Source organism: Patella vulgata, chromosome 2 (genome assembly GCF_932274485.2).
Source record: "Patella vulgata chromosome 2, xgPatVulg1.2, whole genome shotgun sequence".
Classification (NCBI taxonomy): domain Eukaryota; kingdom Metazoa; phylum Mollusca; class Gastropoda; family Patellidae; genus Patella; species Patella vulgata.
The window spans coordinates 25,278,503-25,305,541 of record NC_065880.2 but is presented as its reverse complement, the minus strand read 5'-3'; the positions used below and the strand labels follow the sequence as shown (position 1 = coordinate 25,305,541).

Here is a 27,039-nt window from a genome sequence, read left to right as displayed (position 1 = left end):
AATAACTTGATACAGAGAAGATGTTAAGCAGATTTTAATATCTAAAAAAAACGCTAAAATAATCTATAAACAGCTAATATCACAGCTCAGATCTCCTTGTAATATTAACAGCAACTGTTTTATTTATATTGTTATGTAAATGCTTCAGTTATTAAGTATACATGTTAATATCTATAGAAAAAGAAATAATAGGAAAATATTTCATGACATAAATCATGTTTTTTTCTTAATACCATGGTAACATGAATATCTGTTGATATCAATAACAATATTCTCAGCTTTCAACATACAACACCAGATAAATACCATTAACAATTCCTGCTGATTACAAATGACTGAATAATCAGCAATATTTGATAAGAAAACTAGTTTTTTTTAATGAAACTTGACACCCTAACGATTTATATCTACTTCTATTTCAAGATGTCTGGGGTTTGTTAAATTAAAGAATAAATATATACCTCCATCTTAAATGTTCCGATATATATATAAGTGTATTCCGGGGGGGGGGGGGCAAAGGGTTTCAGAACCACACTTTGGTACAAAAAATTTTGAAATTCCAAAACAATAGATAAAGGATGTAGATTGAGACTGCCATCACATTAGATTTGTTTCTGAATTACCTTTGAATACCAAATACTTTGGTTAAAAAAGTAAGATCTTGATCAAAAGGTTTGAGTAGAACAAAATGTAAGCACAATAAATCCTTAATCCATGTTAGAGCTAGAACATTTGAGATTGAATGATATATTACAGGTTAATCCATTTAGTCAACCGCACAAATTTTGATGATACTGTAATGCTGTCAAAAACATTGATTTACACCTGTATGGTCTGTATAATATCTATGTGAACACAGCCTTAGTCTCCTCCAGAGCAATTTCCTGTTATTTTATCTACATCAGCTACACCAGTTGACTGGTTAGATTTTAAAAGAATCTAATTTACTATATGTATGTAATGGACATACTAATAATTGGTTTTAGATAATGTGTTAAGACTGGAGTAAATCATGACTATATGACTATTTCTAATAAATGATTCTAATTACATTACTGTTATATCACTCTAATTAAAATTATGTACTTTCGACTCAACATGTGGTTTCTGTGATTGCACACAGACAGGGAGGAAGAGAGAAAGAGGGGGACTTTAACTTCTAATGACTAAAATCTGGAACATTTTTACTTTAAAAAATGCGTGACTGTGCTTAAAGTGTAGGAGTCTTTAGCAGTGCAAAACCCAGAATATATCTAGGTTTTCATTCTTTTCATTTCCTTGCAATAAAATCTTCTAAAAGGTGTACTACATATATAATGTTTCAATAGGTCATTTTCCCAATGTCGTAAAAATGCTCCCTGCTCCCTACATTCATCCCTAGTGTTTTTCTACGATATCCTATGGGAGCCATAGAGCTCAACGAGTAAGGCGTTGGATCATAGCTCACTAACCATTTTATTCCATCCTTTTACAAACGGTACACAATAAAATAATTTTATAACTTTATATACTCTATTAATTGTACAACAACTGTTTTATTTCTTTTAAACCATCAGAAATCGGAATCAATTCTTTCAAACCCATTCTCCGTTTCATGACCTCAAGATATAATATACCAGATATCAGGTGACAATGTTATTTTGACAGTGATGTAAGACAATGGTCCGATTTCTTCAAGAATTTTTGGGGTAATAAAATATCTGTTCATATCAATCAAAATGATATAAAGACAACGAATGATGAATTATTCACAATAAACAGACTCGTAAGCGAAACTGAACTGAAGCAGTTAGATACTCCTGATATAAACCTTCAACAGTATATGTATTTTACCTTGTGTAGGTCTATATTCAAATATGTATTTTAGAAAGATATTAAAACACAGCTGATAGTGATATATGGGAGTTGACTATCCCAGTCCAACTTTTAGTATTTTGTGATTAAAGGTTAAGCACAGCATTTGTGATAAAAATAAATATAATTCTACTTTCGTGCATAATATTATAAAAACAAGCCTGGATATAAACTACTGATTTATACTTAAACAATTTATATGTTTTATTATTTTTCTAATGTCTAAAATAAGTCTAATTTATATGACAGAATTCTTGAAGTGTTTTTAACAATTATTACCATTGAAGGAACTTAAAAAATATGTAATAAGGTTTTGAAAACATAAAGAAGAAAAGACGATGCTAACGAGAGTATCTTCTCCCTTCATTTATACTCCCAACCATAAACAGCTGCTGCATGTATATGATGCTGTATTATATTCATCTTTCATCTTGAAATGAATAGACACATAACAATTTTCATCTTTCTTTGTAATTAACATGTATATTGTGGTTCTTTTAAAGAGATAATTGGTCTGCTTTATTGTTTTTACAACTTCTTAATTGGTTGAAACAGCTGAATAAAGATATGGCAAGCACATTCCCTAATAAAAGTCATGACATTCAAATAAGTTTGATGTGTTGTATTTTAGTTCTGACAAACATAGATGAGGCTTGTTCTGTACCTTGCTTTCTAAACATCTAATGAATACTCAAAAATACAAACTGGTTTAATGTATAACATTAGAAAGAGAAAAGGGGTGTTAACAATTCCATTTGGTGATGCCATAAAATGACACCTGTTCATGTTTTGTAACCCACCCAATGATATTTCATACTATTTTTTTTTTAATATTTTGTCTTTTAAAAAAAAAAATCACTTTGTTGAATGAATCATTATTTTGGTTAGGAAAAAATAATGACACTTGGCTTCTGTAGCTCAGTATAAAGTAGCGGTAACAGAACGAATACCCTTGATAATATGTGCTGTTTCCCAGATTACAACCCACCAAGAATGTTGTAAAGTGACAGGCGTTTTCAACATGTAGGAAATCTTAAACCTTGTAAATGAGAGAAAAGTGGCAAGTATTTTACAGGTTGCCTTAAATCTTCCTCTCAACCATGTGCTGAATGACTGTCTAGGAATGTATAATCTAGATATCAGTAAGTGTGTGAGGTCAGGCTGGAAGCCAAAGGTCCCTGCTACCATTCTAAACTTCTCTGATAATATTGTCTACAGTTACCTCTTGAATGTCTGACAGGTTCTAGTAGTTATGTTAAACATAAGAACCACAGAATTCAGCAGGTGAAAACTCCTCCACAAATTTATCATAATTAATAGGTACTTTAATCTTGTTCCAAGTTTAATTTTCTGAACAAATTTATTTTTAATGTTTTCTTGCCTAATGCAGAAGATGCTCTTAAGCACTTTCTTTCCAATGATTGGTATGCTTAATCTTTCTAGACCACCTATACCACATCTTATTTGAGGAGTTCACACAGCTATCATGTTCTTTTGTATTTTTCTGTCTATATACATCAATTTAAAATATAAAATTTGCATTTATTATATGTGTGTATGTAATTAACTGTAGATGTCACAATAGTTGAGCAAGTTTCCATCACTTACAGTCTGTGTGAACATGATACATAGTCTGCATGAACATGACACTTTCCTGGCTTAAAAATAATGGTGGTTTTAAACTAGCTTATATCTCTGTCTGAACAGACAGGGAAACATCAAAACTAAGATGGAATTGCTGTTTATTAATCATGGAATTTGGAATGTAAGAATATTCTGCTCCAATATGTCATGTTTATATATTTTTTATTTGTGAAGTAAAAATAACAATGTCATAAGTATTTCCTTTCAACCTAGTTGTGCTACATATACATTTTTTTTGCTTCAATCGACCATTTTAGCATTTAATAAATCTATTCCTAGCCTGGAAACCAATGTATTTATGGTAACCCCTCAGGCTCAACAATAGCACTATTCTTTTGAGTGGCTAAAAAGTATCCTGAAATTATGAGATTAAAAATAGAAATAGATTATTATATATAAGTCCAGTTCAATAATTATACATTAACACTATCAAGACTTGTAATTACTGTGTTATTCATAGTATTTCATTGTAACAAAACATTTATAGCACTTGATTATCTTCCAAACAGATTATATCTAGATTACAGCTAAACTAATCCTATTTTAATGGTCAAAAAGTAGCTAAGATTAAAACAGAATGATTAAATTATACTGATTTGGATTGGATTTTACAGTCAAATTGGTACAATTAGTCTTAACGTATATGGAAATATAATTCTCAGTTCAAATTAATTCTGTAACCAATATTGTTATTAACAAGCAATGGCTTCAAACAACATAATTATCTGTTTTATAGAATACACTAACATAAATCATTACGATTTATTAAATATCATTTTTAAAAACTGAACTCATTTTAAATTGATTTTATTGAATAGTCATAATAAGCCATTAGATGCTTTTTATCAGATCAGTATAATTATGGATTTGAATAATGAACTCCGGAGAATAGACACATAAAGGATCTAACGTATATCACAGGACATAATTCTAGGGAATACAATTTCAAATAGGATTCTTTAATTTTTATCATGCAATTGTAAAAGAAAGAAGCCTAGTTAATGATAATTAATCAGAAAGATGCCACTAATTATCAACTTGTAGGTCTAATGTATGCTGTTATGGCAAGCAACTCATTGACAATGCTTACCGTATACAAAATCCTTTGGCACTTGTAATTCTATGAAGAGTACTAAGAATTGCTATGATCTTTTCCGGATCCTCATCCACAATGTCTCTAATTCCAGCATCAAGGACATATCAAAGTCAAAGCCCATTCTATTATAAAATGACAGTTTTGACTGCCAACCTTTAACCTTTCCTTAAGACTATGGAATGACAGTCTCTTTTTCCAGTAACATACCATTGTCATTAAATCTTGACAGAACAATCAGTTAATACTAGCTTTATATACTCTATCACTGTCTATTACAGATGAAGAAACACCGGCCAAGAACCAGCAAGTTATTTTTATTCTGGACTATGATCTTACATGTATAGTGACACCTAATTAGATCGAAGATTAGAGAATTAATCACAGTGGTTAGAATGGTTAGATCCAGGTTCTATAAAAATTGGCACAGAAAAACATGGTTATACCAGGTTAAATTAATCCCCTGAGAGAATTACATTGTTGGCTTACTTATTTCACACAGATCAAGAAATGTCTTAGAATAAGCTAGTCTGAAACTGGAATTACATTTTATTTAACTCTTGTGTTTGACATTAATGGCCTATATAATATATGACAAATTGTACAAAGCAATAAATAATTTTTCACTGGATCATTTGGAAGTGGTGGTATATATATTTTTTTTAAGAAAATGGACCAAAATTAATATTTATTGAATATTGCAAATGCTTGAACTGAAAGAATATAAAACCTATATATACGATAAAGGCTGAAACCATTATTAGCCTCTGACAGAACCACAATAAATCAACAATGAAATATACACATTACAACAGCCTGTAAGCAGTTTGTGTAGAAGTGATCAAATATTGTTGATTGTGTCATAAACAAGATTAGTTGTAAATAGTTTCTAGAACAACCTGATATCATCAGAAATCAACTCCATAGATGAAATGTCAATATTGATCTCATCAAATCCCCGAACAAGTACCAATATAATACGGCTATATGAAGCTTGAATAATCTCTTCTAGAATATTTGATAGATCTCTAGATCGTAACCCAGTTCCTTTAGAGTGAACAGACATTCATAATTCTGTTATTAAAGAGATATTTTACTTGTGAATGTAGTCTGGTTTGAATGTGTAAAGTAAATTATAGCATTAATGAAAATATTTGTACAGATGGTAGTCTTCTTGTATATAAGATAATGTACACAAGTTTGGAAGTCTAGAATATTTTTTGCATATTTGATAAATATTCTGTGGTTTGACCAAGTGCATAACCTACTTTTTTTTTTCTTCAGAAAATGTGTACCAGTACTATATACTCTAACCAACTGTTTTCTAAGAACATGTTTACTATTTCAGAAAAATTAATCTAAGAATAGATATATAAAATATATATACTAGTCCCTCATTTTACATACTTCCCATTACGTAAATAAAATGGGGGTTTAACGTCCTACTCTTCTGCACTAATCATGCAAGCTAATTAAAAAAAAAACAGGTTCACATTCAGTGTATGATCAACCAAAATAAAGTCTTTATGTATAAACACAGGATTTAAAACTCAAACTTTCTACACTCTCTCTCAGGCCAATCAGGAAGGGATTGTCAATTATTAAATACATCAGAGGTGAACCTGAACCTTTTTCTAGGTAACACATGCCTCCTACTCCTCCCTATAGTAAGATTATAAGTAAGGCGACAGCTTATAACTAATTACTAATTCCAGATTGGATTCTGGTGTTGACCAAGAAAGGTTCTCGGAATATTTCCTGTCCGGATTCCTCTTGTCAGTGGTGCAAGCCAGAGTTCCTGGTAAAGAACTCTTTGACAGAAGGAATTTAATGCAGAGAAGATAGAAACATCACTCATAGCACAATAAATGTCATATGTGCGACTTTATTAGCCAGGTTGGTCGTTTAATTTCACAGAAGAATGTACATGTAGTATACAGGTGACATTTTTATCAATATATATCTTTGAAGTGCTCGGATATCTAAATACATAAACATACATTATGCAAGAGCTAAATCTGTCTATTGCAGGTCTTTCTTTAGGCCTAAAATGTTATCAAAATTATTAATTTGACATTAATTAACTTGTCAAGACCATAATCAATTCTAGATGGCATCGCTAGCCTGTGATCTTAAGTGGATTGTGATCCGATTTACTGCATAACTTTCCTTTTCGATTAAACGATTAAATGGATAATCAAGACAATGCTGTTTAATGTACTGGCTTTAGTAATGATGACCGAGGCTAGGCAGAAATTTATTCGCTTAGTTCTTGGTTGATAGTGGATCAATTTGAATGAAATTTTCAGCAAATTGCCTTTACGTTATCTAGTTTTTAATTATTATAGTGAGAACTGCCAACTCGTTATCGAATCTCCCATAATGTATCTTTACATAAGCATACAAACTAAATGAAACATTACATTTTCATTTGCACAACATCTTATAACTCAAGACTGCAGCTATTGGAAAATATTTGGTTGCTTGGTTGGTTGAGTTGAGTTGAGAACTATGTGTGGGAAGGAGGAGGAGGATAAGAGGTGTTCACATGTACCGGTAATGCTTGAGAGAAATTTTTAAAAATGTGACTACTTCAAAGAGTAAATGCCTGAACAGCTTGTTAAACAGAAACTCTCAGCTTTTTATATCATTCCTCCTAATTTGCAAGTAACAGTTAGGACCAATATGTTGCTAAGAACATCATGAGAGAAAATAATTAAAGCCGGGAATTAAGTTACTACAGCTACAATACTTTGTTGAAGTAAGGAGAATTTTCTATAATGGGGAATGACATTAAGTTTGCTCTGTAAACACACAAACTTGCTAAAGAATGGAGGGTCTTATTTCATTAACTTACACTAGGTGTAAGAATTCATTTCATAATAAGAGTCAATCATCGCACTGATAACGCCAATGAAATACTGGACAAGGATACAGTACAGGTAATTGATTATACTTGCATTATCTGTTACTGGTTATAATAAATAATCTGAATGTTATGAATATAATCAATATAATTAGCTAACGAGTTCCTGCTAATCAAATTGCAAATAATTCAAAAGATAACAAGCTTCAGATTAGTTCAGTAACCGAGCCAACTCAAAGGTATTCCTTATCATTAGATATTTTCTGAATGAACGAAACAGATTGTATTAAAGAACTGGAGATTATCAGAAAGTTGGCAGTCAAAGCTTATTTTCAATTTATCAATTACCATAACGGTTACTGTGAGAAAATATTCTAATCAAAATTCCGTCAACAAGTTCCCTTTTTTGAGTAATTTATAGGTCATGGCAAAACTGATTATAATGAATAGATAATTATACACCTTATGTATTTAAGTTCTCTCTCTTGGATTCAAGCTGTAAATGAACAATTAAATACATAACAGCTAATTAAAAGTCTAAACATCTAGATGATTATGAACAATTCCTGGAAAGATATGTTTAAAACGATTTTGAAAAAAACCCTTTTAATTGCAGACTTATCTCATAATTGTTACATAAGTCAGTCATGTTTCATGAACAATGTTCTGTTTTTCGCAGTGTTAAAATAATGTCATTGAATGGTAATTGTTTCATCTTTTTTTATCTAATTTGTCCAAATGACAAACCAGACTGTTATATGTACTTTAATTATATATGGCACTGCATAAAGTCCAAAGTGTTGAGGATAATTTTGCCTGTGTAAAGACTCTGCAGAGGCACTACAAATAAGTCCAATGATTAGTCATGGTTTTTTTGAGAGTTTAAGAATAATTTGTTTTATTCAAACATCATAAAAAAAATTAAAATTATGAACCAATCTGTAAACCTATTAATTACAGTATAAAGGCAAACTAAATGTATTGATCAGAAACTCAGTTTCTTAATTAATTGCTGTTGCTAAGTGCACATAAATGTAAGTACATGTAATGTACATATATAAGAAATATAAAGTACAAAACTCATTTCTGGATAGATCAATCTGCCTAACATGCAATACTTAACAAATGTAGTAGGGCAGTACATAGTAAAAGTGCAGGTGTGTACAAACATTATATAAACATATGATTTTCTATAACTGAAAAATATTACACAATCCCAGATGGCATTTCCTGAAATGTGTTGTACTTGCATTCATAGCTTTCTAATATGCATGTTTGTTATCTGATCTGCTTGAAGTGGAAATTATCTTCATGTTCATGAATTTAATAGACCACAAACACTGTAGTCAAAGGATATAAGAAATGGTTGTATTTTGACTGCTGCTTGGCAGAAACCAATAAAATAGTGCAGTTGATTTTAATCATTGTGTAAACTAGCTGTAGAAAAGAGTTCACAGGTTCACCAAACTGAACTGCAATCATATTATGGATCACATCATTCTCATTGCTAAATCATGTGATTCAAACTATACTCTGTGCTTGGCAACCAGAATTACTCCATGCAGTTACCACTAATAAATAGCAGACTGATCAATGATGACCAATGACATAAAATGAGGAGAGTAACCAACCCACAGAAGGATATTCAGAATGTTTCGAACCACAAATATGGTGGCATTGACAACATCCTGGAAATGAAGGTCATGTATATTCTGGTGATAATATGATACAAATGTAGAAGCAATGAATGAATGAAGAACTATCTTTTGCTAGTACGTCAATTTTTTGGGGTACTATCTGAATGACTAGGAACACGTTGCTTCTTGGCTTGGCAGACATTAGTCCTCCTTATAAGTGTGTCATGATTTACAGCCAGTGTGCATTAAGCAACCTTTGACAATAACATGAATAAAATGATGTTCACATACATGTATACATGTAGCAAGATTTAAAAAATAAATAATGGATGTCCATAAAACAGAGCTATTTAAAAAAAAATCAGTGAATTGAAAGAATAATATAATGCTCCATTTTAGAAATCAGGATTTCCAATCACAGCTGAATAATTCATTGAAAGTTTTTAGTTGATTACAGGAATTTACACTTTTACCTGGCGGTTTATTGATTAGTCAGACCATGGCATATTGAACAAATCATTAATTTTCTAGCAAGGGTTTAACCTTTAAAATAAATATGATATTTTTTATCAAATTGCATGAAATGATGATCAGTAGTGTTGATTGATTGTGTTAAAAGGTTGTTGGGTTATGTTATGTATAAAGATTGTCTGGCTATGAAGGTTTTATTAATAACTGACAGTCAAATGACTGAACAGTATACATGAAAACAGATTTCGATGTAAACTGTCTACAGTCCTACATATATTTAATATATCAAAATTAATACTTTGTATCTTTTTAATTTCTCAACGGTATTATATGTATTATCCTGAAGACAATACCTTTTGTATATTTGTATGTCTGAACGAAAGGTCAACTCTTTTGCCAATTGCAAACTGCTTCTAACAAAATATAATCTCTTTTTACTACCTTGAAATGGTACATTGCAGGTGACGTGACTATGTGATGTGACATGCTCGACTATCAATCATAGGCTATATCATGGAAAATTCAATCCAAAATCTGATTTTTTGCTGCAGTCTTTCGGAAAAAAAGGCAAAAGAGAATCTAAATGTATGACGTGATAACTGTATTAATCTTGGACGGCAGGCAGTTCTGGAGGAGAGAACCCATTTCATTGGAATTGTTTTAACACTGATAATATTTAATAAATATTTACATAATATAAATAAATAAATCTGGGATGTGAAAACAAGCCAGATCTTCGAGAAATTCGTCCCCAGCTGTATTCTATTAATGATCAGGTTGATTAAGAGGGTTGCAAAACTGGGTGGCTCATTCTCCTCCCTCGATTAAAAATATTGTAAAGAAAATAACATGCAAAGATGATTGTGCTTCTTTGTAAGATCAACAAAACTACAGTAATTAGGCCAAACTTGTTGAGATTTTCTTTACTAATGTAAGTATAGACACATAGACAGTACAGTGTAATAAATCAATAGGTTTTGTTTTGATTGAGTTTTACTTTACCAAGACAGGTAGGCATGATCAATATACCACAATGTGTTTGTGGATGTCTATTAATAAACAATGCTGACATGAAAGTAACATGAGATGCTAATATAAATACATAATCCACATCGATGGCCCCCAAAAAACTTTTGATCTTTTTTTGTCCATAACAATTTAATTTTAAAAGGATTATCTTTTAAAGGGTCTATTTTCTATGCAAATGAATCCAAGTTGAGAGATTATCTACTGTTAATATTTTGATGTTGTTTTCTTTTCATAATTAACTAATAAATAATCAATTTGAGTATATTTTATCACGGAATATCTGTGAAAACTTAAAAATTGTCAGAAAAATGCAAATGATGATCAGGGGCTTTTAATGCAATAAAATACTAAGCTGTTTAAATTAGCTATATCATACAAAGTGATAATAACTTTATGCAAGAATTTTCAAGCTGAAGTTGCAAACATGTATTCAACAAGTCTTTAAGATTAACCTTGGCATCAACATAAATCAGTAATAAACTTGAAGAAAATTTACAATATTAAGTCAAAATTCCACAGTTTCATATCTGCTATCTTGCTTAATCATTTCTAAAGCAATAAGTAATCTTAATAGCAAATCAGACATCTAATCATAATGCGAGCCTTCTAATCTGGAACTTGTGGTGTACAGATCACTTCTAATTATCCAATAGCTGTGATTTATAATGAAAAACTGCTGAGAATCTTGACCCTCTCATTTTACTGGTTGTTAGATACAAGAAGAAATATGCAAGAATTTGATATGATTTATGTAATAATGACAGGTTTTGATTTATAGCTCAATAACACCGGTTCTAAGAATTTCTTTGATCACTGCGTGTCAAGCAAGAAATAAAATTTGCACTTATACTTTTTGTTTGCCACTCAATGCTTTTGAAAAGGTTAAACTGATCTGACAATCACGATTATTCTATGACAGGCAAAATTATAATTTAGCAGGTTTGAACATGTGGAACTTGATCTTTTCAACAGTTACATATTCAAGATGACATAGCAGCATAGTCTAAAAGTGGTGACTCTGTGTGCATGTTGTGGAAAGAGGAAGAGAAGGAGGTTGGGTGGGTACTGAGGGAAAATATAAAAATTGATGGTAGTTAAGTAACATTAAAGTCTGTGCATTAATTATCTATATATACTTTCCATATACCAAATTTGCCAAACTTTTATTGGAAATAACCACCTGATAAATATTTTCGGGATAATGTATCTTTAATTGTGGTTGCATCATTTCCATTCACTGTCTGTTAAATTAGACCTGACTGGGTGTTTTTTCTTCAAATCTAGGTGTTACAAAAATGTGACATCAAACAGCTTCCATGCATAGATTACAATAATTTGTGACTTGGTTATCATGGTAATATCAATAAATCAATAATGATCTACATATGATGAGTATCTGGTATTTATCTGGCATTATCTTCACATACGGACACTGTATATAAACACCTCACACATTTTAAACAGAATAAATATGTGACATGACATGTAGATTTTAAATCATAAAATGTAATTAAATAATTTCTTTCATATGTAATGTAATCTAAACTAATTTGCAATATTTTTTGACAAGCTTCTAACCTGTTTGCTAACTAACCTACATTTCCCCATCGCCCAGTTTTAAGATGCATAGCATATAGTAAGCGCAGGAAATGTACATTAAACACATCAAACATAAGATTAGACAAATAGTGTATATATATACATATTTCGCTTTCTCCCTTCTTCTGAGAGTTCAATATTCTTTGCAAACAACCATCAACTTATTTGATCAGGAAATACAGGAATAAATAAAATGCCTTAATGAAGAAGGTCAAGAGATTTTAACCGACTGTTCTGTGTTAACAGATCCACCAGACTAACCAAAATGAATTGAGAAACCTGACTGATCAATGGATTGCTGTTGATCAGCTTCTGACCTCAACTTAATAGATTGACATACTCAGATGTGTTCTCCATCCTACAATGATATGAAAACTAAGATTTTATCAACACTTTCATTATTGTTTGAGATTCATTTATAACATTTATGTGGGTTTTTTTTTTTTTGTTGCTTATATGGATCAATTCATTGTAATTTTTTTTAAGAGTAATATCACACCTAGCTAACCATAGATTGAGAAAAGAGTTCATTGACCCGTTTCGATCAGTCATAAAGTTTATTCTGATCCACCTGTCACTAAAACATCTTCTCCAAATATTGATACTCGACTCTGGTTAGTATGTGGCTGAAATGTCAGAATATATAATGTTATCGATGTCTATTGTATTATCTTTCTTATTTACCGCTCTATTTTATTTCATCGATTTCAAATACTACTTCAATCAATATAGCACTAATGCTGATGGGTAAAAAATGATTATTCAATTAAAAGCATAAAACTAATTTATAGAACAAACAGAACCTTTAATAGAGATTGACTGTAACAGAGTTTTATCGTGTTCATGTTATTAATCAATAAACCTATGATAGAGTAGGATTAAATCTGGGATGTCTTATCAAGCATGAATGCACGTAGATATCTATTTACATGCTGCTGGAACTATATTAATGGCACTATAAGAACTCCTCCAAATATGAAAGATCTATTCCTTCCAGGGCAATTTTCTATTCTTGTGACAGCATGAAATTTGTAAGAGCAAATAAATTAAATCATACATGTCTTATGCCTAAGGTGTTTAGTTAGCTTGTACTTTAATGCATTAACCACTACCCTACCCTATCATTCATCAACAGTTTCTGTCAATCATTTCAAGACATGCTTGGAAAAGATCAAACACAAGTGTTTGACATTGTGACAATGTCATAAAAAAAAAATAGTGTGAAACCAACATTGGACAATATATATTAAAAAAGCTAGATCTACATCTATATTATTCTCTTCCTTGAGACAGGTCATGTTTGACCGCATTTAACGGTTATGATTGCCACTAGACAAAACTCACTGGAAACCATGAGGAGTCTAACTTCTTTTTGTTTATATAAACTAATCAAAATCATATCTTTATTTTGTTTTATCATTTTATTTCTACATTACATACTATCATATATTATTGTTCAGAACGACAGAAGTTGGTTGTGTTATGCAAGAAACATCAATGAGTTAATAAATACCTTGCATGATTACAGATTTACCCTATTGATCCATGCAACTCATAATCTTAGCAAAATATAAAATTAGCTATGGATAAACATTTCAGTTAATAGATAAAATTCAATGATAATGACTTTGTAGTGGATCCTCATTTTACACACTCCTACTTGTATGCTTGATCAGCTGATTGTCAGAAGATCATCGAACAGCCGTACATGTTAGCAGAATCAAATCTAAAGGAATCTTGAAACGTACATATTGGATGAAAAAAAAAATAGCATAATTTGTAGTCAGATATGTTTCCATTTTAAGGTACAATTCTCAAGTGGAAATTGTCAGATTATCTGCCAATGCTTGGCCAATCTTAAGCAGACGATTAGGCATGTAGCTATATAGGTGTAGTGTATATGTAATAATCTTGATCTAATAGGGTATTACAATCCCTTGCTTATAAATACTGGATTTGTAGGTTCAGGTCTTGAAACATGTACTTTTAATAATAAATCAAACTAAATTTATTTCTCTAAAAATAAGAAGATTAGATTTCTAGTCTCTCCATCTTATCAAAAACCAAGGTGATTTAGTGTAGTTTGTATTAGGCTAAACCTGTTAAAATGTTAAGATGGCTGCAGATTTAAACATTACCAACATAGAAAAATAAACGAGTGTTTCTTCTGGCCTTTGTACTATGATGTTAATGTCACGATCTAGTCAGTAAGGAATACCCCGTTGATTGTGGGCCTATTGGTAGAACATACATACATAAATGTCAATCACTTCTATTTGTTAATGGAAAAGTAATCGAATATTAATTACACTTAACATTAAGCCACAGATTGTAATTTTAACAACGTTTTACATTCATATTCAAGTTAAATGATAGTTTACAGACATGTACAGTACAAATCATGAAAATTGATTCTGTTTTACAGTGATAAAATAGGGTCTCATAACGGGCAAATGAGTGTGATCCCATGCCAACCACCAGCTTCACTGAGTGAGACACCACCTTGACTTTTAGACAAATGCCTTGTGTGAACCTGGAGCACACAGAATCAGTGTAGGATTCACTAGTTGGATTGTAAATCAGGATTATATCCCACATACCAGTATTACCTCATTCATTTATCATGAAAGAGTTGTACAACATCCTGCAATATCTTGAGCATACTAATAATTTGCTGACCTTTCTTATTTAATCTAATGTAAAATGGATATTTTATACTAGTTTTTGAAGAGTTTATTCTAAATTCAAAGTCCAGAGCTCATGTAATCTGATATTAATCTTAAATGTTGGTTTTTTAATTAATGCAAATTTTGACTTATCTTATAGTACATATATCTGTGTTTTTGTTAACACAAAGACATAGAGAATATAATCTATGTGTGTTATTCTGTATAATATTTTATGTTAAGTCCTTTCTTAAAGTTAAAGTTGGTGTAAAGGTTAATGTTGTCACCAGTTCTCAACGTGTTTATGTACTGAAGTGCTGTCTAATTGCTTTTTGGTTCAATAGTTTCAATATATACCGGTCTATATATTAATATATATTTATTGTTGTATTTTGTATATCATTTTTACGAGACAGAAAGCATGTAGCCCCTTTTACTTATTTATCATATACTGAGTAGTGTCTTACAGCCTTTAAAAACATTAACTTGATATTTAAACAGGACAGGATTAAATATCAAATGTATGCTCTCTGATATTTTTATATTTGCTGATAAAGCATTCAAATACATGTTGGTTGACTAACTCACTACAAGCATTTAGTGTAGATATGTTATCTATGAATGGACTGGAAGACCTATTTTAAAACTCTATTGAGTGAATGAACAAGGTAAGACAACGTGGGTGAGGAGACATTTATCGCAGTTCAACAGGGCTCTATTTAGGTCATATTGGTTCCCACCTATTTATAGGACTTTTTTTCTAGTTGTTTAGTAACTTACTACACCTACACTTAAGAATATCTTGAAACACCCTGACATACCTCAATAGATCCTTTACTTCAATTCACATAGTTTGAATAGTTTGCTATACATGCACACCTTTCAAAATACCTTCAACCTACACAGGGGCGTAAATGTGGAGGGGTGTGAGTTGTGTACCAGGAAAAATAATAGTCGGTCTCAAAATTATGCATCAGCGACTAAATGAATTAATGAAGTAAACAAACAATGCCAAAATAGAACGGAAAAATCCCAAATACTTATATATGTATGAATATATCTGTGTATATGTTTAATTGAATATCACAATACGTGCCAGTTCTTTTTTCAAAGCTAAAATGAGTAAAAACTGTTATGCATTCAGTAATAAAATAGGAAATCCTCAAAAAGCTATTGACTCTTGCGTGTGAGCTTGACCTGACGGACACAATCGATATTGACACAATCGCCGATCAGTGGTCAAAATATGATGTTATAGTCATATCTTTGCTAATTTATGTATATTCACCAAAACAATGATCGAAGATATAGGTCCATGTAAATGATGTAATTATCACTTTCATAAGTTATAAGTTGTCACAGATTCAGAGTACTTTGTATGTTCTTGCAAAATTCTTAATAAATAACATGAAATCCCATGCATAGTACTCAATTTTACTCATGTTATAAGTGTTTACTGACCATCAGAATTCTGCAAAATCCAGATTTTAAGGGTTCTTTGGTGGTGCATGCCCTGGACCCTCCTAGAAAGCCTGCGCCTTAGTGCTCAGCTTGTGGCAGCGTCACTCGTATTAAGGGCTTGTGCATCAGTCGTCTCATTTTTGCTAAACACACCCTTCCCCAAACAAAATCGATATGAACCTACATATACATGTCACTAATTGATAAATATATCTATTCTAGTAATACATTCAATAAAAAGATTGAATAACTCAGTGACAAAAATCATATTTCAAAGACACATGCTTTAAACCAGGGGTCATCAAACTAAGGACTGTGATGTCAGTTTGTCCGACCTGCTGTTTCATGCTGAAAAAAAACCCATGCTGTAGCTTCTTACACTTCTTACATAGCACATATCGTACACTGAGTCAGTAACGTCACATGCTGTGGGTGTGCGTTATTACTAGGCCAAGGTTTTATTTATGTGCAGGGTTGTTACAGACCAGTGACACTGCTGCCCTATGATTGGCTGGTATGCATTTCGTGCGCCACAATACTAACTACAGAAACTATGTGCGGCTCAAGCTAGTCAATTATTAGTGACAACAATTGAAATGAGAATATCTGACACGTACGTCTAAATCTGCTTTTGGTTTTTTTCACCCACCATTATGGCTACAAGAAGGGAAAGGTTGATAATGAATGTTTTAACTTGGTGACATTTTGGTAATATTAAAATATTTTATTGTTTTTATTATTTTGTGTATTTCATGTATTGATAAATAAATAGAATGACTATCCTTATTCTTTGTGTACATTCAGTGTATTCTGTATTCATTGTATTGTATTGAACAAAATATTTATTCGGCCGCGCTCAGCATTATTTTAGTTATATCTGGCAGACTATGAAAAAAGTTTGGTGACCCCTGCTTTAATCAATTGAACATACATATCTAAAAAGGAATGCTACGTCTTACAAAAATATTTTGAATACCTTAAATTTAATTTGTCAGATAAGCAAATAAAAAAAAGGTTATTTTATTGTTGACAATGGAATACAATGTCATACAGTTATGCTATGTTCCCACTACCATATGATGCGTTATGATAGAATTGTCTCTTTTGAGTCCACGATCTAGTACGTGCAGATACGTTCGTTTACGTTTCGATACGATCAACACGATTGCTACGATGGCCTCAATATATGATAAGATCTGCAATGATCACCATGATTACTCCACAATTTCAACTGCAGCACACATTACATAGATGTTATATAAATACTGTCATGTGCTTGAGTGGCTCAGTGAGTAAACCGCTGGCTCACTAATAAGGAGGTCCTGCGTTTGATTCCAGTCTTGGTCGAGATATATTCCACCAGATTATTCAGTACAACGGCTTATCATTCGGATGGGACGAAAAACCAAAGTCCAATGTACATGTTGACGTGCATGCAAAATAACCCTTGGCGCTAACAAATCGAAGACGAGTAGACAGAAACGATGCTGTCAGTGCCAAATTTTCACCGCCGTCATCAGCTTAGATGGTGTTGAAAAGTAAGATATTAAAAGTCATTTCATTTCTCTTATACATGTACCTTGCATTAAAGATCTGCAATTTAAAAAAGTCCTATTAATTTGCAATTGTGATTCATAACTGTGCACAAACTATTTCTGTTATAATAGTGCGCGATATCTATTTCAAAATACAACCGCAAATTTATACTACTACAGTATATGGTCAAAATCATAGAATGATATTATTCATTGAGATAAGTGATGCATTCACAATATCAATTGTTGTACATGTAAAGATGGAGTTTTATAATACAGGGGTCTATGGTTATTCTATTGATGATTTAGACATAAAACAGATATCTTCGAGAAAGTGATAATGTATCTTTAAATTTAGCAACACAAATAATTGCTATAGTTATTAGTCTAACTCTTCTGTTTCAAATCTTGATAATTCATAGTTAATAACCACTAGTGACATTTATTCAAGAAAACAGATGTTCTTCGTCTTCTCAGTTAAGTAGCAAAGCACGATTTTTATTACAATTTCGTTCAGAATAACAATTAACTTTAAATTCTAGACACCCAGTGCAAATATATAATTACAAGAGTATTACGTTTTCTATATGGCAGAACAATAATATGATTACATTCCCAAGTTCAGTCTGACTTTTGTGTATAGTCCTGACACTTCAGAGAAAATAAAGTTGAAATCTTGAAAATTAAATCTTAAACTTCATTTAAAATCAACTAACATTACTAGATGCTACTATAGGCATCATTCAAAGAGTGATCACACCATAGTTTCAGTAGCACTACAGAAGAAACACCTACATTCACAATCTATATATATTTGATTTACTATGTAGATCTATTAATAAATAGACAGAACGTCTGAAGTTGTCATATAAACAGTTTATGAGCAATAATTGTCAATTATATAACAATACGCTTGACTTTTTTCTGAGAAAAAAAAAGATAAAGAGAAGTACCTAGTGAGAAAAAAACCCGGAAAATAATGAAAACAAGCCAAATCTTTTCTTTATCTAAAGTAAATGTACTGGTATGTATGTTTCTGATAATTACGATTACTTTGATTCGGTTAGTTTTTAACAACAGCTTGTTAATCTTCATTTTTTTTGTTCCGTGTAAATTATGAATAACAAGGATCATTAATACAGAATATGTTCTACAGCAAACACTTGACCAGAAAAGAAAATACTGGAAAGAATCTATATTCTATAAATATCGAATTGTTTCTTAATAATGTTGTTCTGAGAAAAATGATGGGGGGCCTAAGGAGTGGGGCATAAAATCAGATGATGTAAATATGGGAATTATGACGTAGAAATTGTTTATTTTTGGCTAAGTATATATATGGGAAAAACAGGGCAGTTGTTTTTCTAGTTAGTCTAGTAATAACGACGGGCTTACTATTTCCTATCTGAATAAACATCATCAGTAGCATTCAGTGTGTACTCATCTCAACCTGTACATAAAAAGAAAAAACACCTTGCCTTATATTTAATAAAATGTTTAATGTTAGTCAAACTGTCAGGCAACGGTTTGTAGTTGGTCAAAAGGTGCATTGAAATAGAATACTGTATACATTATCAAGACCATAGGTTTTCAAAACATGAATTATGAAACAACTTCATATTTCTATCTTGCATCTATAAATAACAATTATATACTCCAAAGATGTGTTTTTAAATTGAATGGAAACAATTTCTGATGTAGACATAAACTGATTTGCCTTGCCTATAATTGTAACATGTACAGCACCTCTGAACACTTGAATGAAGGATGTGCACTTTATAAAAATGTTGTGAAATAATAATAAAAACTTTTCTAATGGGTGAATTTTAACATTATTCATAATATTATTTTGGAACATACTCATTTTTGAATTAATTCTCTTAAATGCATGAGAAGAGTTCAATTTCAAGTTACAGAGTTCCATCAATTTTTTAACCATTAGCATGATCAAAACTCATTTTGTATCTTGAATACCATGGCATTAAGAACATTAAGAACATAGATCAATCAAAATTCTGTGAAACATTTAATAATAAATGTTTTCTACTGTGAATTTTAGGGAGGTCTATTTTTGGGGGTTAGAAATCATTATCAATGTAAATGGATTGAATTAAAATGTCTTTTACATCAACTTTTGACAATTTGATAAATGGAAGATTGGCATTAAATCTCTTTTTTATACAATTCAATCAAGAAAACAAAGCAAAAATATATAATAACCTCAGAAATTGCATGACACTTGTGGCGTGAAAATTGTCTATCTTCAAAGAGGAGAAAATACCTCATTTAACTTTCTAAGATCTGTCAAAGAAAGAAATTCTTGTTCTACAGACATGAAAATCAATCTTCATTTGAAACTGGGATGAATGTTCTCACAACAGATTAAAAAAAAATCTTACAAAGCTGATCCAATATTAGTTACATAGGGTGTAACATTATAGACTGGTGTAACGGAAAAGGTATGTAAATACCTGTATTTCTTAATAAGTTTTAAGGTGGACTCTTGTCCATTTCGACATAAATCTACTTAATGTAAAGAGTCTAGCCTACTACACCCACAACCCACATTCAAGTCTTCTCATCCATTACATCCTAAAGTACTTGTAGACTATACTTGTTAAATAGAAGAAGTCAAAAGCTGAGTGTGGTCAACCACAATTTAAAAATTCAAAAAGAAGATAAATCACAATTATATTTTTTCCATTTTCAGTCAGGCTCAGTAACTAATCATGTCTGACCGAACATGCGAGAAAACCATTTAATCTAAAGCAAGCAATCAAGATTTTGTTGTAAGCATTAAGAGGAAATCTCCTTGGAAATGGCAGCCTATTTAGTGTCTACAAGCACTAATGTTCAGTCAATCTCTCTAACATAAGAACAATTCAAACCGTTTTTATATTACATTTTATATTCTACTTCAAATGCTTTAAAACAATCAAATATAACCAATCAAACATTAACCAAATACTTAGAAATTACACAGATCCAAGAAGTAGAATAGTAGCAGAGAAGTGTTCGTGTGTTTGAGCAGCGAGGGGGCGGATCTGGGGTGGAGACAATGTCAAGTTTGGCGTGAGGTCTGGAGGATTACCATAAAATTTTATAAAATTATAAGCTCTGAGACAATATTTCTGCTCTTTTTGGTGCATATGGCACACACATATAGAATTTGAGTGGAGGAAGGCCAAAATGGTGGCAATACTTCAAACGTATGTCTGACATTATTTCGATGAATGTAGGGTGGGTGGGGGTGGGGGGGCGTACTTGTGTCTGCTAAGATTCCACTAATAAAAACTTTTGAAAAGTTGTAAAAAGAAATAGTGCATCTGGCTGACCTGAAAGATTTTGGAAGATATTTTAATGTTTCTTCATTTCGTGTTTGCTATGTTCTGAAATTTTAGTCTATGCAATGTTAGGGATAGGTCAATTAGCAATACTTTGAGAAATGGGTGCAAATGGAGGTGTGAATTCTTGTAATGGGCTAAGTGAAATTATACTGAATAGAATCACAGGTGAAATAATTGTTGGAAATAGCAGTATTTTCATTATAATTATTCAGACGACTTGAAGTCAGTTTACCACCACCACCCCACCCACTGACTTCAATGTTTTCATTCATTACATACCATAACTGAATCAAAACTAATGCAGCCACAAATACTTTATTACTGTAAAAATCTCTAAGTTTATAAATAAGTACTATGTAACACACACATGTATAAATACACAGTTTAATGTTTTGTGGCCAATAGCTTCATATCTTTAGCAGTAAGTATGTTTGTCTGGCAATGACAACTTCATGCTTATTTATGTACATAGAGATTTTATTTTATGGGTCTTCTAATGAGTATTTTATATAAAACATGTAAATATGTGTCTACATGCTGGGATCAAAACAAACTTTTTTGATAATGAGTATATTTTTATCTTGTTTACAAATAATACCATTTTCAGTTATCAGTAACATAAATCATATCAATTCTTTTAAGTCCAAATCTTGATTTACTGTGGAAATAACATAAATTAAAGGTATGCATCCTTCCATATTATTTTGGAAACCTGTTAATCTTCTTGATACTTTATCTTTAAAATCCATAATGTATAAATGTATGGAACATTTTAACACAGGCAGTTTATTGGTTCAGCTCACACATTGTAGCATAGCTAATTGTAGCATAGCAGGTGTGAAAACCCGCACATCACAGCTAATTGTAGCATAGCCGGTGTGAAAACCCGCACACTCTGCGATTAGATCAGTTGCTCTCTTCGTGATAAGTTAGTTATTCTCGTCACTCATCATTTGCTGCCCCAAACCGCTTGAGATATGTGAATAGCTTTCCGTATTATAGGACCATTTACTAGTTTGTGGGGGCGTCAACGTAACAGGGCAATCTAAGGGGCCCTATTTAGAGCGGTTTTGGGCGGTTAAGTCAGATATCCTCAACAGTTTAATATTGATTTAGGATAGGTATGCTAGGGTCAAATGGTTGTGGGAGTATAATGTATAAATGTATGGAACATTTTAACACAGGCAGTTTATTGGTTCAGCTCACACATTGTAGCATAGCTAATTGTAGCATAGCAGGTGTGAAAACCCGCACATCACAGCTAATTGTAGCATAGCCGGTGTGAAAACCCGCACACTCTGCGATTAGATCAGTTGCTCTCTTCGTGATAAGTTAGTTATTCTCGTCACTCATCATTTGCTGCCCCAAACCGCTTGAGATATGTGAATAGCTTTCCGTATTATAGGACCATTTACTAGTTTGTGGGGGCGTCAACGTAACAGGGCAATCTAAGGAGCCCTATTTAGAGCGGTTTTGGGCGGTTAAGTCAGATATCCTCAACAGTTTAATATTGATTTAGGATAGGTATGCTAGGGTCAAATGGTTGTGGGAGTATATAGTAGAGCTTACAGTCATGATATCAGAGTTTTGGTTTGGTTGAAAAAAAAACAAAACCCACACAAAATGCCTGTTCAGCAGAAAACACACATTTTCATCATATAAACTGGCAGATAAATGTTGTCTTAATGCACAATTGAACAAAGTCATGGTTTCTCATGAAATTTCTAAAAGAATGCTTAAGGGTTGATGCATCATTTAGCGCTATATGAATACCTTGGTTCTATTCTGTTCAGTATTTACAAAGTTATGATAAATTGAAATTTCATTGATCTACGGTATGCTGTTTGCTATAACAAGACACTGCCATCTTTTATTAGTAGTGGAGAAACATGATGGGCCTAGTTTAAATCCAACTGAATCCAAGTCTAGAGATTATCTAGCGTTAATATTTTGATTTTGTTTTCTTAATAAAATGTTATATAATCAATCTGAGTACACATTTAGCGAAAACGCAACAAGCCGTTGTCGTAAATAAATTCCAAGACATTGAAAATATTACAGTCATTATTAGACTTCTAGTATGGTATATTAATACATGTACATGCAGTACATTATTAGTGTCTTTGTGCTAGGATAAATATATATACAAGCATAATCCTTAACATTCCAGTCAATAACTCCACTAATAAACCTAAACATGTTCAATATTTGCCAATACATTAACTTAATTTTGTGGACTTTGTAAAGCAAGTCAAGTTCTTTCTCTCTGTTATCAAGTATCACTAGTAAAACTTGCTGCCATGATGTTTGATATTCATTACAGATTAATCTTTCCAGGAATAGATCTCAATATTGGATTATATATGTGGACAAGGTTGATATCCAACCATTCTATGGATATTAGAACCAATAGTTATTGACATAGAACTAAGTTTTTGTGTTTGCAATACAAATTGTCAAATATTTGAATGGATATGAATTAATAACACACTGTAATAAATCATATTTTAGAATCAGACAATGAAAGTTAACTGCACGGCTTAGTACAGTAAATGAAAGCTCCTTTTGCATGCAGTTTGACCCATTTTTTAATCCAATTTTATGTTCATGAGTCTGCAGTGAAATTTATCAGACTTTTTGCCTTAACAGTGACATTTCCAGATTCCCCCTACTCTCCTTTGAATTCCAACTGCCCAAGGACCTTTTAAATCTATTATTAATTTAAACATGTGGCTTAAAATTTGGTATCATTTGCCTGACCAGACACACTTTGCACTTCAATCCCAGCAGATGCCACTGATGGCAAGTGAGAATTGGGCTTGAAAAATCACACGCAGGGATTCAAACCCAGGACCTCCTCTTCGTTAGTTGAGTGTCCTAACCGAAAAAACACTGGTAGGTCAAATTTGATGTTTTATTCGCATACAGGACTAGACATCAGTGTTTGAGCCCCAATAAGCTGGTAAAATTAGTTCTGATTCCACTATAAATTAAGTATTAATGTCCAGATTATGTCCTTTCAAACCCAAAGACAATCATATTTATAACAGATTTTTTGAAATCTAGAGATTAATTTTGATTTATCAAACAATATATAATTAATTATCTATAATCTAATACTTCTCTTTCTCTTGGCCTTGAGAAATAACAAACTATTTAATTAGCATATCACAAGATTTTTACCTTTAATAAAAACATTTACATATAATAATGTACTTGATGTAATCTCTTAAGGAGTGTCTTTAACATTTAAATGTTCAAAGACAATTGGTTATAAACTAATCTTTAATTAGTGTCTATTAGAAAGTGTCAAGCTTATTAAGTTTCTTTGTATTTTTTAGTCTTGTGGTGTCCTATTTTTGTGTGGTTTTTATTATGTAATTTCTTTTTTAATGTTATAAATCACATGAAATATCCCAAATATTTTTTATTTTCTTTTGGTAAAATATGATTAAAATTGATTTTACCTATTTATACATGATGTAGAAATAAAAAGAAATACTAACATAAATAGATTCCAAAAGAAATGCACCAAGGAAGCGTGGAATATGGATGGCTATAATACACACCGGTCACCAACGTTTGGTGCTTTATGGTATAATAAAGTCGGTGCAAAGATCAATGAAAGGGTGCATGCAATGCACACTTAACTTTCAACACGAATATTAGTAGGGTATTATTTCATGTCTTGAAAGACGTAGTAAGGGTACCTGGAAAATATACCGTTATTCACACTAGCGTGAATAATTATTAAAAACCCAGGCATGGGTTTCGAAATGTAGAAGGTGTACGCGCATGAAGCAAAAAACAATAGTAATCACGTGTTCTTAAATTTGTGTAAAAGGTATGTACAAGTAGTACACATGGAGATAAACTACACCTACATAATATAATTCTAACATAGATCAAAGTATGCCTTCTAAGATAGACATATTAGATAAAGACTTGGTACATGTAGAATAGTAAATGTGTACATATGACAGTGAATGAATGTACTCACACACGAAGCCTAATAATGAATAGTATGTTTACCCAAGGAAGTGTTGACTTTGAAAGGCTAATAATATATAGGTATATTATGATTTATAAATTTAATATTCACAGCCTAAGAAATACGACAATGTCTTTTTGACAGGGGGTTCCAAACAAGTTCGCACCTGTATAAAAGACACGGTTTACACTTTTTCCTTTACAGCACTGCCTTACTTACAATCTTAACTACCATGTAGATAATAATATTATGCAAATAAATACCCAAACATATTCACTTACCACATCTTTTACACAATATTTTCCGAACAGCACGACTCGATTTTTTACTTTGTTTAATAGGCAACGCGCTCACTTCAAAATATCTTTCACTGCTAGTATTCCGTGTAAAGAAAAGGTATTTAACTTTTTCTTCAATTTCCGTGATACACAGATATTTGTCTTCTGGTCCGAATACACCGAGTTCCACATATCTCCTTCTCTTCTTAGACTCCGCTGTCATTAAAAATGTTTTACCTTTGTGAATTTTGTGTACTTTAACTGTTATATTATACCTATTACTCGAGTCAACCGGCTGTTTTTTACCTGACAGTGTGCCTTCAAAGATGACATCTGCAAATATCGCACTGGACTGAACGTCGTCAAATTTAGTCCCGCAACTGTCACAATTCATATGAACAATTAATAATAGTAGCCCCAATACAAGGAGGCGATAGCGGCACCAACCCATAACTATGTCCTTATTTTAGTTTCACCATTTGGACGAATAATGCTCAGGCGATCACATGTCGGCGATGTGTGAGAGTAGAAGCGACTGTAGTATACCTACTAGCGCCTGCGCATTATAGCTTTCAAGTGATTGGTCGACCGGGCATTATTAGTATACATATATGAGCAACTAATAATTTTATCCATGTAATAAGCAACTAATAATTTTATCCATGTAATAACTATGTCGATTCATTTATTAATTGATTGTTAATTTAATATCAAGAATATATAACAATGGACAATAATTATAGTAGGCTACTGCCATCAGAATATTATTTTTTCTATAGTAATCGACAACATAAATTTAATCATTAAAACGTCCCTTTTCTTCTACAATTTTTATAAATGAATTACATACTTATACCTGGCAAAAACTTGATGTATTTATCATACTAAAAACGATAGGAATTTACATAAGCCCAAAGTTGTAAATTTTAGGGCACTGTAGTGTAAAAATTGTAACGGGAAGAACATGTGGTTATTCGGACGATATAATTAGAGAACGCGTGGATGAATGAACGATGAGCGACATAATCTCTTACACACCTTTATATATAGTGTTATTCACAAGACCATCCGTATGGCGACAAATTTGGTTTAACTATTACTATATGAATAGATATCAAATGCCTTCTTATGCGTCGGAAACTAAAATTAAAATCCAAATTAATTTGATACAAGTTAAAGCAAGCTTCTATTCATAATGGTAATAATATCAATCACTCAAATAGTCATTATGTTAGTTAACATCTATATCAGAGAATATCGACCTACATACGATGTTTGTTCAAAATGCAGAAAGATGAATTAAAATAAAGTCAATGGAATATGAGATCTCGTGTTTTACTACAATGGAATACAACACGCAGGGTATTTTTCATTTTGTAAGCTTTATATACCACCGCAGCCTTGGCAAGAGTGACATCAACAGGGCAGCGGCATTATCTATCGCCGACTTACTCGAATTTGGACACCCGACTATTTTTAACAATAATATGTTTTTTAAAATTGTATTATATGGAAATAATTATACAGAAAAGAAAAAAATGAATACTGGTATATAAGTGCCCTTGGTT

At 31.8% G+C, this 27,039-nt stretch overlaps 1 protein-coding gene across 3 annotated transcripts in view; it reads right to left on the bottom strand.

Moving 5' to 3' along the window:
* LOC126810728 (pro-neuregulin-1, membrane-bound isoform) overlaps positions 1–27,039 on the bottom strand; it is a 71,342-nt gene that overhangs the window by 32,273 nt on the left and 12,030 nt on the right. For 2 of the 3 annotated variants that reach the window (XM_050535950.2, XM_050535949.2), the window contains exon 1: positions 25,475–26,006. The exons of the other annotated variant lie outside the window; for it this stretch is intronic. In XM_050535950.2, the coding sequence (XP_050391907.1) occupies positions 25,475–25,922 (448 nt within the window). In that variant the 5' untranslated portion in view covers positions 25,923–26,006. Of the gene's footprint in view, positions 1–25,474; positions 26,007–27,039 lie in introns of those variants that run through there. 3 annotated transcript variants of the gene reach the window in all.